General features: G+C 41.2%; 1 protein-coding gene across 2 annotated transcripts in view; it reads left to right on the forward strand.

The window, feature by feature from the left end:
- Positions 1 to 15131, forward strand: part of IFNGR1 (interferon gamma receptor 1) — a 37611-nt gene that overhangs the window by 9455 nt on the left and 13025 nt on the right. Inside the window, exons 4-7 of one of the 2 annotated variants that reach the window (XR_002103744.1) lie at positions 396 to 544; positions 1002 to 1179; positions 5256 to 5365; positions 10235 to 10820. Coding sequence is in view for 1 of the 2 variants with exons in the window: in XM_019550186.1 (XP_019405731.1) it covers positions 396 to 544; positions 1002 to 1179; positions 5256 to 5365; positions 10235 to 10705 (908 nt within the window). In the remaining variant the exon portion in view is untranslated. Of the gene's footprint in view, positions 1 to 395; positions 545 to 1001; positions 1180 to 5255; positions 5366 to 10234; positions 11047 to 15131 lie in introns of those variants that run through there. The other variant, XM_019550186.1, reaches the window with a different exon arrangement.

A 15131-nucleotide genomic window follows, 5' to 3' on the forward strand; every position in this document is an offset into this window, starting at 1 on the left:
TGTCTGCTGTAAGCTTGGGGCTCCCCGCCCTGTTACCCTTCCCCCGGGCCTCTGCAGCCCAGTGGGCAAGACCTGGTATGGGAGAGACCATGTGCCCTGACCTCACTCGCTGACATTGCGACTCCGTTTGCTGTCACAACCCACAGTTTGTCAACTGCTAGTATATCCCATTCTTGATATTACTGCTGTTACATTAACAAGATTCATCCCACACCTCCTTTCTTCAATATTCTTGTTATTGGATTGCTTCTTAAAATTCTGGCATGTCTTTTGAAAGTTTTTCAAAACTTATCTTGTACGCGAGTTTTGTTTTCATGTTTTTTTTGGTTTTTTTTTTCCAAATCTCTTTCTGTATCAAAATTTTCGGACTAATAAAAGGCACAATTGTGTTTCAGGTAAAATAGGTACACCTACACTGACTGTTTTAACTCAAAGCAGTAAACTGAAGGTTGATATCTTCCACCCTGCCTGTCCACCTGACAATCTTCTTGACTCTTGTGATGAAGTTGAATATCTAGTGTATTTTCAGGACCATGAAAATCAGGTACTTTTTAGATTATATATTTGAAAAGGGCAGTATACTTTATACAGGAGATCTGTTAACAAATAATCTATATTTGTATTTTAACTTTAAATTATATCTACCACAATTGAGCTTTGATTTCGAGAAATTATTAAGAATTACATTTGGAAACTGAATCCATGATATTTTAATGTAGAGGCCTAATCCATTCTCTGTGAATGTTCATGGCATGCAATCCGTTTATTTCTGCAGAAGCTTTTTTGTGTGTCCCCATTTAGTCACCTAATCCATCAAGGTTTTCACTTAGTATTCCTTGATATGTTGAGTACCATGGTTGAAATAGTGGGAATACTTCTGTCCTCCTTATTCAGTAACATAGTTCATTGTTCTGTCCATTGTACTTCATTGACATTTTTCAAGTATTGCTTTCAATTTTTTTAAATTTTTAAAACACCCCCAAAAATATGTTTTCTTGCAGACTGAAAAACTTAAGACAGACTTGGAATCATGTGAGGAGCTTAAATGCAGTATAAGCCTTCCAGTTGCTTCTGCAGGTTTAACCTACTGTGTCTCAGCTGAAGTTAATTCATGGTGTGGAATGCGTGGTGACCAGTCAAATGAAACGTGTCTTCATGTTCCTGTGAAATGGCAACTAGGTAAAAAAAAAAAAAAAAAATTTTAATAACCCGATCCACAATGTCCATACAGTGGACATTTTAAAACATTTGTGACCAGCTTTGTGGTTTTCTACTTGGTTGGTACCATAATGTTTTTGTTGTGTTGGATAATTAACAAATAACAAAGGTACCATTAGGCAAGTTCTGTAGTTCCAGAGGCTTCATACCTATCTTCCTACAAGTGATTTATTTGACCAGGTAAAACATGTAGAGTTGAGGAATAATAAACATGAAAAATTAGAGCAAGCATATAAATTTTCTTCTGAATTTGCTTGGGCCTGAGACAAATGAGTGACCTTCTTGCTGCATGTTAAATATAATATTGTGGCAGGGCACTGGGCATGTTTACCACTTTAAAAGAGCCAGACTTACTGTAGAGCCCCAACAGGTGAGGCCAATCCGGCTAAGGAGTCAGCGGACTCTGAGGCTGACAGCTGGGGTGTATTAGGAGAGGCCTCACATGACTGATGAGGGGGCGGCTTGCTGGCAGGAGCCTGGGCTAAGACAGGGCATGAGTCCAGGCTTGGAGGATGGCTGCAACACCAGAGCAGCTGAGGGAGCATCACTTACCAGGAAGAAGACACCAGCTCCTGAGGACCATCTGTACCACCAGAGGATAGGGTAGGAACTATTAGGGAGGTAGAGGTTCCTAGGGACCCAGAGTGGGGTCCATATCCTTGCAAGGGGCTGAGTGATACTTGTGTTAAGAGCTAGGCCAGTCCAGAGGGAAAGAAGTCTGCATACCTAGAGCCCCGGGAGAAGGCAGGCCTGCCCTGGGAGAGAGGGGCAGAGGTAACTAGGGCCTAGAAAGAGGCTAGGCCTGCTCAGTGAATGGCCATAGCCTGGGAGAGGGGAAGAACCAGACCAGCCCAGAGAGCAGGACAAAGTCATCAGGCCACAGAGATTAACTAAGTGGGACAACAGAGCTAAGGCCAGAGCATGTGAGATCGGGTAAAAGGCCAGAGCGTACCTGAACAGCAGGGGTGGATATGATCCAGAAAAAGAGGTACCTGAAGGGGGCCCAGGAGGGAGGACCCAGGATGGGAGAGGGCTAATGGCCAATGTTACTGGTGCTGAGGACTTTGACTGGCCAGGGCCTGGGCCTATGGGGGCCTAAAGGGTGAAATAGACTACTGCAGAGGCAGCCAGAGCTGCAGAGAGCCTGACACCTCAACTGGCCTGGTAATGGGGCCAGGGCCTCAGGGAGGGAGAAAGTCCTGAAGGAATGGGACCACTACAGAGAAGTAGGGACCAGGGCCATCATAGCTCATGGCAGTCATCCAAGGAGTATTGGTAGTGGGTTGGGGCCAGGAGAACTGTGACATGGAGTCAGGGCCAGAGGGCCTGATAACGCCCAGGAGAGGGCCACAAGGAAAGATACTAAGACCAGATAGGCCTGATGATGGCCTTGGGTAAGACCAAAAGCTGCACCCTGCTGGGGTTGGTTGACGTGGTAGGCCTGCCTCTTGCAGGACAGCCCCCAGTAAATGCCACGCCTATGTCACTCCAGTGAAAGGTGAGGGTGGGGTGCCAGAAAACCTCAGCCCCCACTGCCTTGTGGGTTACCCCATGGAAGGGGAAGGCTAATGGAGCTCACCCTAACAGAAAGGTGAGGGGCAGGAAGGAAGAGCATCTGGGCCATGGGGTCCAGCTGCCCTGTTAGGGATGTGAGGAGGCCTGACCAGAACAGAGCTGTGTCTGGATGAAATGGAGAAGGCCTGAGCAAGCTGGAGCCAGGTCTGTGAAGGGAAGAAGGCCTGAGCAAACCAGAGCCAGGTCTATGTAAGATAGGATAGGCCTGAGCAAGCCAGAGGTAGATTCAGGTGACACTGAGAGGGTCTGAGCAGGCCTGAGTCAGGTTTGAGGACAATTGAGAAGGTCTAGATAGGAGTGAGCCAGATCTCAGTGTAGCTGAGGACAAAGCTGAGGGGCCTGAGTAGGGCCTTGAGTTAATAGGCCCAAGATGAGTTGAGGACTGAGTTATAAGGTGGCCCAGTAGGAGCACAAACCAGATGTGAATAAAGTAAACTAGATATGATGACTGAGTACAGCCCAGCGTAGGCATGAGTCAAGCTGTGTCCCAGTTGGGGGCAGTAATTGGATGTGATAGCTGAATCCATTCCAGTTTGAGGCATGAGCTAGAAGGTGGCCCAGATGTGACAAACTGTATTCCATCTGTGAGGCATGGAACACGAGGTATTGGAGGTGAGGAGCCGTGTTTGGCTCATAAGGCCACAAAGAGTAGTCGTTACAGTTACAATCAAGGCAGCCTCCCACAGTGTATATATTTACAAGAACAATAAGGCATGGCGGGTGAGTATGGGGCGAAGTATCCTGAGAACAGGGTGGGGAGAGAATTTTTTTTTGGGGTGCCCTGACACCACCCTGTCACAAATATGTAAATATAGTGATGAGAGTTTAACAGTGGTGAGAGGTTTTTTTGTGAGGTGACGGGTGCTGTTAGAGTGGTGGTGTAGGCATGATGCCTCTGGAATTATGAAAGGTAAGGATTTTTTGGGGATGATATCTTTTATTGGACCAACTGTATAGTTGGGATAGTTGGACAGACTTTCAAATGCAAAACATTCTTCTTCAGTTCTGGACTCCATTCAAAAGTTTGTCTAACTTAATTGCAGTTATACAGTTTGTCCAATAAAATATACCACCCAAAAAAGCCCTCATCTGTTGTATATTTGTCTTGCTAACTCTTATTAAAATGCTTTTTAATGATGAAATCTGAATGAAACAAGAACATGTGTTTGTGACACCCAGTTTGTAAACCCATAGTTCCAGCAGATAAAATTTCAGCTGTTCAAAAAATGAAAGTTATATGAGACCTCTAACTGGAAACTTTCTGTGGTGAGATTATTCTGTGTTATTTGTGAGCACTGGGGGAATAGTGTGATGGCTTCACCAAAACAATAAGGTGGATGTAAAATTGCTTGAAAAAAGTGATTGGTTTACTGTGAAACTCTAAGTATTTGTTAGGTTGCTGAAAGGTAGGGCTTGTATTGGGCCTATTAGTATTAAGCATTTATTTTTCATTAGTGACTCATGATGAAATAAAGCGAAAACTTAATCTCTGGCTGACACCAAAGTAGGAGATATTGCAGGCATGTCAGAGGATAGTATTAGGATTGAAAATGATTGCTAAATTAGAAAAATCATCTAAAGTCAATGAAATAACATTCAAAACACAACAAGGTACTGTATTTTCTTACATACAACACGCCCTGGGATAAGTTGCATACATAAGTTGTTTTTGAAAGACAGAATGAAAAAAAAAGTCTTTCCTTGTGGTAAATAAGTGTATAGTACAGCTGTGCCTGCTCATTTTTCTGCTCCCTGTGATCTTGTGCAGACTTCATTTTTGCTGTTGGAGCAGAAATTGCTGTTGCCATATTTCTTCACATACTTTATATGCTTCAATTTTCAGCCTCTGGGTTTTGGGGAAAGGGTGTGTATCTCATGCAAAGAAATACAGTATGACATTTTCAGAAGAGATAATCAAATGCACAAATCCAAAATTGGATGTTACTAAGAGAGATCTGTAACACTAGGTCAGTCATTGATTGAACATAAGCAAACAACATGGTGCTATTGCTAAAAAAAAAATATTCTTCAGGAACACATAATATTACATGGAAGATGTGCAGTGTAATTCTTGCTTTCTGCTTCATGTTGGTGAAGCCTCAGCTGGCATGCTGTGTCCAGTTTTAACATCACACTTATATGAAGAAGTAAACAAATTAGTGTCTCAAGGAGAGAAACAGGAACAGGTGCTTTAGGATTTTTAGATTATAAGAGAGGACAGAGGAAATGGGTTGTTAGAAATTATGATTATTAGTTCTCTGGATCCCTCCAGTGAAACGCAAGTATTTTGGTTGTATTTGTAGAAGAAAGAAGGGCACATGGACAAGTTTCCATGAAACTAAGCTAAGGCAAGAAGATTTATTTGCTATAAAGGTTGTGAGTCATTTCTATTTTAATATTATCTAGATGTTACAGAAATGTGTTGATTTAACAACGAACTTTGTTCTTACTTTCAAAATTAGCAAATATTTTAATTGGGACTGCTGCTTTCCTTGCTTTTGGACTAATTTTGGCATCATACTATGTTTACAACCAGCTAAAGAAGAAAAATATTAAACTTCCCAAGTCTCTGGTGAGTTCACATTACTGTTCAATAATAAATAGTATTTCATTTATTAAAATCCAACAAACTCAGTCTTATAATCAGTATATTATTTGAAATTCCTAAGAAGCAGCATGTAGGGGAGAGAGAAATAAACAGAGCAGCTTACAATAGAACTAAAATGTTAACTCAAGTATGCTTAATTTCTATATAGGCTATGTTAAGTAACTCTTCTTTCTTATAACTGTATGGATCCTTTAAACTTCTGGGTCTTGTCTATTGTCTCATCTTCCATGATCTTATATATATACTCAGGATTTATAAGCATTGTAAGCTTTGTAAGAATTTACTCTCTTTCAACAGTAGGTTTTACCTTTTTAACTGAGTTGACTCCTAGTCGATTTGTTTTCAAGAATTTAGCAGTCCAAGTGCTTGTTCACAGATATGTTCCAGTGTTAGTGTGCTGGTCATACATAGATCCTAATGGGAGACTCGGGCTGTGTACACATGTTCAGATGATCTGGGGGAGTTCCCCCAGGTCTGTTTTCTGGTAGAAGAACTTAGACTCAACAAATATTCAAATGTTGAGCCCTGGAGGAGCAGAGAGCTTGCAGCACTGACACTGAACAGCCAAGGGGCTCTTGTGCGTATATGTCAGTGTTCTCTGTAAGTGCCATCAGTCAGTCTGAAGCTGGGTGGAGCAGAGCGTAGGGCAGCCCAGATTTGCTGACCCAAACTGTTTAGTGTCAGCCTGTCTCTTTGCAGCACAATGTGAAGGGATTGTGAAGTGGATGTGTTCTGTTCCCTGTTTGGCTGGAGCAGTAGAGTTCAGTCCATGCAATGCACTATCTCTTGGGGTGGGGGGGCACCAAACATCCTGAGATGCTGGAAGACTATGCTTCAGCATCTCCCACAAGGGAAACTGTACAGACATTTGCTTTCCTAGGAGAAAGACTTAGTCTGGAGAAGAGAAATGAGGGGGATTTGATAAATCTTCAAATACCTGAAGGGCACTTCCAGAGATTATGGTGATAATCCTGTCCTTTGTGGCCACAGAATCATCTAGGAGCAATGTCCTCAAGCTGCTGCCAGGAAAATTAGGTTGGAGATTAGGAGGAACTTTCGGACTATGAGGTGGTCAAGCATTGGAACAGGCTACCTAGAGAACTTGTGGAATCTCCATCCCTCTAATATTTGCTATATATGTTAGGCAGACACTTGGCTGGCATGGTTTAGTCAGGCCTGGATTAGATGACCCCATGAGGTCCCTTTAAAACCCTACTTTTCTAGGATCCTATGACCCACACATGAATCTCTTCAGTCTTTTAGCTTTCAGATGATTTGCAAGAAGCAAGATATCCTTGATACGAAGAAAACTATTACTGCTTCAGATAGCTCGGGTTTTATTTCAGATGTGTTTCTGGTCCCTAGGTTTCGGAACTTGTACATACTGCTCATCTACAAGACTGAAGAATCTTATGTGGAGGTAGTGAAGCAGAAATTGATAGCCCTGGTATAGACAATAGTCAAGATAGTTTTCATATCTTGTCAATTTCAACATCCCATAGTCTTACCATTGCCCCCAGGCATAATTTTTCAGTCATGTTTAGGTCTTGTACCCACTCATGGTGCAACCCTCAATTCTAAATTAAGCTGTCTTTAATGAAGTTGTTGGTTAAAAGTTCAGTAAATTTTCATTCATAGGCAGACTGTTTGATATGTTTAGCTATCTAAGAGGAAAAGATTCTGTATATAATATCATTGCTCTCAGTTATTTTCTTCCAGCTCACAAGTCTGACATACATTATTCTGATAGGAATAGGCATCAGATCAATGAAATTACACACCCATCATGAACACAATTATAAATTTAAATTTTTCCCTCACACTATTGTAGCAAGATTCTTAAAATTTCTGTTCAGGATTTATCCTCCTGTAATTAAGTCTTTCCATCCATGGGACCTTAATTTAACAATTTCTGGTATCCTGCTCCCTTCTCTGTTCTCCCCAGCTGCCCACCAAAAATAGAATTTCTTTGTTTCCTGTTCCATTTAGCAGCTGAGCGGTATGGTAGAATATTTGTCAAGGAACTCGGGGGTGGGGGAGCTGTGTGATGTCAAGTCTCACTCTATCTGCTGTCTTCTGTAAAGACAAGGTCTTACTGAAACTACATCCAGTTCGTTCAAAGGTTTCTGCCTCCTTAAATCAGATTATCTATCAGCTGGTATTTTTTCTTAAACTGCATACCTGCAAGGGTGAGAGGCCAAATTCTGTCAAGGGTCAAGAGATGTGCATAGTTCAGAAGTTTCTGCAAGTGCCCTTTCATTCTTTGTATGTATGCAGCAGTTTATTTTGGCTTGGAGAATCTTCTAATTGGATTTCAGTGTGTGTTTGTGATCAGTCAAGCAATAATACTCGGCATCGTAAACTATCATTGTAAAAAAGTTATCTTTAGCCTCTGTGAGGAACGTTTCTGTTGTCAACATGTATAGGACAATGATATGGTACTGGTTTTCTCTCAGTACATTTACACAGTTTTAAGCAGTTGAGGAAATATCCAAGGATAACTCAAGGACTGGCAAAGCATTTTCAGTCTCCGTTTAGAAGCCTTTACTGTGCTGGAAAATTGCCCCAAAAACATGTGCATACACACTTAGTGAAATGGTAGTATTAGAATGTGCTCTCCATATGTTTCACAATCTTTCCTCAGTTCCTGCTACTTTAAAGGCCCTCAAGATACTGGTAATAAAGGAGATGAGATGCCTATCCCAACTGCCTTTTCTTTACAGTTGGATGTACGAATAACATGGGGCCATGTACGCACTCAACAAATATTGCTAACCAACAGTTTCCAATTCAAGTGCACTAGGTGTGTGACAGTGAAATATGTGTATGTTTGCACGTGTGCACAACACAGAAAAAATATAGTTATTGTAAGGTGGTATGTTAATTCTTAAACTATTAGTCTGAGTTGTAACGAGAAGTTTAATTGCTAGAAGGCTTGATAGAAAGGCCAAGTGGGTTCAAATTTCTTACTAGAGCTGGAAATTATGTCAGTAAAAGACATAACATATGATTGTTGCTAAATTTCAAGGAACCTTTAGCACCTGGCTATGAGAAATCTCCTTGCTGGTGCCAGGAAATGTCTGCTGTGGGAATTTTTTTTCCTCTTTAACTTCCTTGTTTTGTAAAAAGATGAGTAGGCGTGTCTTTGTTTCAATTCTTGCTTTGTTCAGAGCAAGGAGCAGCACAAAGGCTGAAGATACCTTCCTAACGTGGAGGCTTAGGCCATGTGTAGACAAAACTAGAGACGTGTATGCATGACACTTAAAAGCGGGCTAAATGTTTTTGCACCACTTTAATGGTGTTGGTGTTTGTATGCCTTGGTGGGGTATTGCGCATTGCTTCCAGCTGCTGTAGGAAATTCAGCGGTGTAATGCACCTTAAATGACTTGGGGCACAGCAAACTAAAACTCCTTCAAAGAGTTTTAATTTGCTGCCCCTCCAGCTGCAGAGTGAAGTGCTGGGCTCCGTGCAGCACCACAGCTCTGCAGGAAGCCCTGCAGGCAGCCTGGCAGCAGCCCAGGAAGGCAAGCTCTGCCCAAGAAAAGCAGCAAGCCTTTATTTATTTTATTTCCCGCCCCCCCCCCGGGAGCCTGCCTGCCTGACCTGTGCGGGGGCCCTGTGCTTCCCTCCACAGATGTGGTGCCCCCTAGGACTGCCCAAACTGGGTGCTTGTGGGCAGGTGCCACCTGGAGGGGGTGGGGGGCTGCAGCTGCTGCAGAGGGAAGCACCAGCCCTCTCCCGCAGCCAAGGGAACAATCTGCCCGCCAGCGGCTCACCCCCCCTCCCCGCTGGAGGGGCAGGTAAGTCAGCAGGGTGTGTGCATGACACAGGGGTTAAATCAGTCCTAAATTGAAGCCGTGTTTTTTAAAACCCACTGCTTCAATTTAGGGCCTCCATTTTATCTACACGCACCTTCAGATCCCAATAAGGGATAATCTGTAAATGTATCTTTTCTTCGTTTACCTTTGAACTGGTATTGAGAAGTCAAAACTGTTATAGGTGCAAATGTTTTAGCAACAATAGAATTTTTTCTCCTTTTTGTTAATAGTTTTACACAATTTTATTTAAATTTCACTTCTTGTGGTTACATATTATATTTATAAAGTGAATTCTTTCCCCTTGCAACAAATTTTAAGGATATGTTTGAGTTGGATTTTATCTGTTCGAAATGGCAGGGTCAAATAGGTTTAATATTAAAAGTCCAGTATTTTGTATCCTAACCTCTCATACCTCTTTTTCTCTTCTCTCAACTTCTAAGCAGTAGCTACTTGTCCATTAACTTTCAGGTTGCCTTTTGTTTATATACCTATGCAGAAAAGGGACCCTAAATCATCTTTTGCTCACTTTGTGTTGCATGAAGTTTAAAGTATCTGGAGAGATGGATGCCTGAAAGGCTGAGCTCTTGGTAGCTTAAAATTGCTACTTTTATGTCTTCAGTAATTATAAATCCAAGAAAATAAATTGATCCCAAGGTACCTTGTATCTTTTTCAGCAAGTTACACTACTTCTCCTCTCCCTGCTGTAAAGCCCTAATAACAACTTGTAATGAGGGAAAAAGACTTTTTTTGAGGTTCTTGATAACTAGTTGTGGATTTGATACTTTTTTTCTTATCTCACGTAAAAGGCTTATAGCCAGTCAGTGTCAAGGCCATAGGTGACATAACCTCTACTGGACTCTGTTTGCAAACTCTGACTTGAATTCTGGTGTCCTGGAATTTTAAAATTTATATTATAACTTTGTATTTGTTTCCGACTCTTTTTGACTGTTAGAGACTGAAAGTAATAAACTGCTAATGTATATGCAAATAAAAATATTTGTCTTTACCTTTTAAGGTCGCTGTGGTAAGAAACCTGAACGCACGCCACACTTTAGAACAAGAAACAAAGTATATCTCTGTCATAACCTCATCATCAGCCAAGATGCCAGTATGTGATAAGGTAACTGTGATAGAAGAAGAACAAGTAACTAGGACTCCTAGCCGTGAGGACAGCTGTGAAGAAGCATGCTCTCTCAATTCCCAGGAAACATCAAGCACAACAGAAGAGGGGGGCATTCAAGGAAGCACTTCACAGTTATCTCCTAATACTGAACAGAGTTCTGATGTAAAAGATAACTATTTTACTTCTAATAGTAGCCAAATGGAATTGCATGAGGAGCTTTCTTCAAACTCCAAGCCCCTCACCACTGATACTCAAACCTCAATGAACCAAATGAAGTTTTCTGGCTATGACAAACCTCATGTGCCCTTAGATATGCTCATAGATGTTGGTGAAGAGGAGTCTGTGACTGAATATAAACACTAACTGCAAGGTTGACTGTAACATTTAGCCATGAGTTGAGAAGAACAGCATTACTGAGGACTATACAATGTCACTTGTAATCCTTGTATTGACATCTTGAAGTTTTTGCAAACTTCCAGTATATGACTTCTTAAAACAGAATCCTGAAAATTAAGTGGGAATCATAATAGAGATCGATGCTAATGTAGCTGACAGCATAACAAGTAAGTCTAGTAACCTGTCAATTTTCAGAAGTATGTATATAACACAGTTCTATTGTCTGCTATAGCAATCAGTGCTTTGTTAATGGTAGTGTACAAGTAAAGAACTTTCATATTCCTAAAGGCTTTGTGGAAGGAAGGCAAGTCATTTGTGCCTTCCTGGCCCTTTTACACATCTTCCTTCTCAAAAGGACAATGGGACAATTTAGCGACAATGGGAATTTTTAGTCCCTTTGTCAGTACTATTTTGGAAATCAGCTTTCCTTTTTTATAGAACAATTGTCTTATCAAAGAACTTTCTAGCACGTTCTATCTTTTGCTAAATCTTTTTACATTAAGAATCATTTATGTACTATATATTGATTTTTGGAACGTGAGTAGATGACCTAGACCAGAATTGATGGTATCCTCTCTGGAACAACAATAATCTCTGTAAGCCGGCATTAATCGAAACAGTGCATACCACTTCCTTAAAAAGCATGTACTGTGAATATTAACATTTTTGTTGAAACAGCTATCTTTTATGTTTGCAGGTTTATTAATTTGTTTTGCATACAGCGCCTGTATTGTGCAATTCGTATGTTACCCTTGGGGAAAGTGGTATGTTAGCATGCTGAGTAATAATCAGGAAAAAGTTACTGTTGAACACAGAAGCCCTCTTAGGAAAGAAGTTCTAAAAATGATTAACTATTTTTCCTCAAAGGAATGTAATTTACATAAATTAATGGAACTCTTAGCAATCTTTTTTTTTTTGCCAGATTGAAAATATTTACCATTCTTTGTCAACCATTAGGACAAGAAGATATTTTTGGTAATTTGCTGTAGTTACTTAATTTGATCACTTGATGGCGTTCTGGATTCTAAAGTTTAAAGCCATCAAAATGGAAATAGATTTTGATTTTTTTTCTCTGTTCTAATGAAAGGCTTCCGAGGCCAGCTGATCACAGTTTTAAATAGTGTATTACTGGAGATGATATACCCTGCTTGTAGGAAGTATTTAAAATTACAGTGAAGTGTTCTGACTTTCCTGAATTAAGGTGTCTAACTTTGCAGGTAGATTATGCATACATAGTTCGAAGCCTCTTTGGTTTAAATAGCAAATACACTTTTTACATGTATTGTAAGTGGCTCCCCAATAGAATGGAATATCACAGTGATTTGCTCATGATCCAGGTTGAATTGCTTTATTTTGTACTTGGTATAAGGAGTGTTTCTGGGTTTGGGGATTTTTTTTTCCTAAATATGAATAGCAATAATCATGATGGTTTGGAAGTCTCCTTATTTACAGTTATTCTAGTTGTTGGCAGCTCTGTATTTGTGCCACTTTTCACTCCTAAAGGCTGTTCCTTCTTCAAAAAATACTCTGTGCCTGTTGTATCAAGAATTCTCTTATTACCTGTAATTGAACACTTTCTCCGAAACTATGTTCGTTCAGTCTGTCAGTAACCTGTTTCCAGTTAAAGAATGTTTTGTTCTCTAAGTTGTGTTTTCTTTGTGTAAGTGATTATTCAAGCTGACTGTTGTGAAAATTGCTCTGCAGTCTGGCTTGATAAAGAACTTGCATGCAAGAACTCTTTCCATAAGTTGATTTGACAATTACTCGTGCTCCAGCTGTGTCAGAACTTTAATGTGATAAGTAGTAGGCAACCATCAATCCTCTGAATCATGGTGTACATACAAGAAATCTAGTTAAGTGTGTGATGAATTCGCTTGTACGGAGTCCTGTGACCATCACACCAAGACCTTCAATGTGTACACCTAGCAAGAATTGGGAGATGTTGAGGCTGCCCAAGACCTACCATCCCCCCTGAGACAGAATCTAGAGGCCAGATCAGGTCCAGACATTCAGTGCTTTCATGGTTTGTAGCTTCTGCTGTAGATCAGCAAACACCTCAGTGACAGTATATTTCTGTTAAGGCGACATCCCTTAGCCTTTCTCCAACCAGAAGACTCACAAGGCACTGGGGGCTAAGGTTTTGAGATGCCTTATATTCACCTTACTCTGGAGATTGCAACATTGTGGTATTTGATAAGAGCTACCCCACTACGAGTAACCCTACCATAATGCTACCAGGCCTTCCAGTCAGATGCAGTTTATGGTCATACCCAGGATCAAATGTGATATGTAAATATTGATAATTAGGGCAATATCTGTTGTTTGCTAACAATGTTTTCAAGAAGAAATATTTTATATAGTACTCCACAAAAAAACCCAAACAAATATAAAGATTGTTTCTACAGAAACTTTTTTTTTTTTTTTTTTTTTTTTGGTTAGGTAAAACAAGATTATAGGTTTCATAGAATTGTATTTCTTGAGAAATGCTAACCATAAAGTTAAACTTTCAGATGTTAAACTAACTATGAAACAGTTATTATTATTTTCTAAATATCTAGGCACTTTAGTTTTGGCTAAGTAAATAACATAACCAAATATAATTTGTAAATAGTGTAAAGTATTTGTGGGTTTTTTTTCTTGAATAAAAAAATTCAGAGAAATTTGGGTGTCTTGTGGTCTTAACTACAGAACCTCTGAACCTTGTACTACTGACCAAAGCCATTGCAGAACCCCTGGCAAAACTCTTCCACAAGTCATGGTGCTCTGGAGAGGTCCCTAAGGACTGGAAGAGGGCCAGTGTTGTGCCCATCCACAAGAAGGGCAGGAGGGAGGACCTGGGTAGCTATAGGCCAGTCAGCCTAACTTCCATCCTAGGGAAAATCCTAGAAAAGTTCATCGATGAGTCTATCTGTGATAAGCTTACAGAAGGTAAGATGCCAAATGACAGCCAGCATGGCTTTGTCAAAGGCAGGCCTTGCCTTACCAAACTCAACTCCTTCTATGACCAGGTAACTCACTACCTGGACACGAGAGCAGATTGACTTCCAAAAGGCCTTTGAGATAGTCTTCCACAATGTCCTTACAAGGACTTTGTGGAGGATTCTGGGCTTAACTTGGAGACAGACAGGTGGGTGAGAAACCGGCTGCAGGATGGAACCCAGAGAGTCATCATGAACAGATCTGTGTCATCCTGGCAAGAAGTGGGCAGCGGTGTCCTGCAGAGGTCAGTGCTCAGTCCAGTACTTTTCAACATCTTTAACAATTTGGATGTGTGGGTGAAAAGCTCACTGGCCCAGTTTGTGGATGACACCAAGTTATGGAGGAGCATGGTCATGCTTGAAGATAAGCTACATATACAGTCAGACCTAGACAGGCTAGCAAGTTGGGCGGATCAGAACCTGGTAAAGTTCAACATCAAAAAATGTAAAGTGCTCCACCTCGGAACGAGCAAACTCCAACATGCTTACAGACTTGGCGGCACCAAACTGACTAGCACCACGAATGAAAGGGACCCGGGGGTAATAATAGACCACAGTATGAATATGAGCCAGCAGTGCAATGCTGTAGCCAGTAGGGCAAATGATACTCTGGCATGCATTGATTGATACATCTCCAGCAAAACCAAGGAGGTGATTCTTCTGCTCTACTGGTGAGACCGCAGCAGTACTGCATCCAGTTCTGGGCACCACACTTTAACCAGGACGCAGACAAGCTTCAGAGAGTCCAAAGAAGAGCCACCCATATGATCAGTCTTAAAAGGCAAGCCATACGAGGAAAGGCTGAGGGATCTGGGACTCTTCAGCCTGAGGAAAAGGCTGAGAGCGGACCTGGTAGCAGCTTACTGCTACACTAGAGGAGTACATCAAGGGCTCACTGAGGGGAACTGTTCATCAGGACACCCCAAGAGAAAACCAGGAATAATAGCCACAGACTCCTGGAAGACTAATTCAGGCTCAACATTAGGAAAGACTTCTTCACAGTCAGGGTGTCCAGACTGTGGAATAAGCTCCCTCCATAGATGGTGCAATTGGTTACCCTGGAAATCTTCAAGAGGATACTGGGCAGTCACCTTGCTGAGATCACCTGACCCCCTCAGTTATCTTTCCAGCTTGGTGCAGGGGATGGATGTAACAATCTTCAGAGGTCCCTTCCAGCCTTACAATCTATGAATCTACTGTTGCAATGGTTTAATGCATTGTTACAATCAAACACTGTTAAGAATTAATAACATTGTACATGTAAGGAATGTATACAGTCAGCTATTGTATTTGACTTGTCAGATAAAGTAACGTGGAAGAATTAGTCTTTCATAGACATCAGGGCTGGAAGGGACCTCGGGAGATCATCGAGTCCAGCCCCCTGCCCAAAGGGCAGGAAGTCAGCTGGGGTCATA

This window comes from Crocodylus porosus, unplaced genomic scaffold (assembly GCF_001723895.1).
Source record: "Crocodylus porosus isolate Cpor-Errol unplaced genomic scaffold, CroPor_comp1, whole genome shotgun sequence".
Classification (NCBI taxonomy): Eukaryota; Metazoa; Chordata; order Crocodylia; family Crocodylidae; genus Crocodylus; species Crocodylus porosus.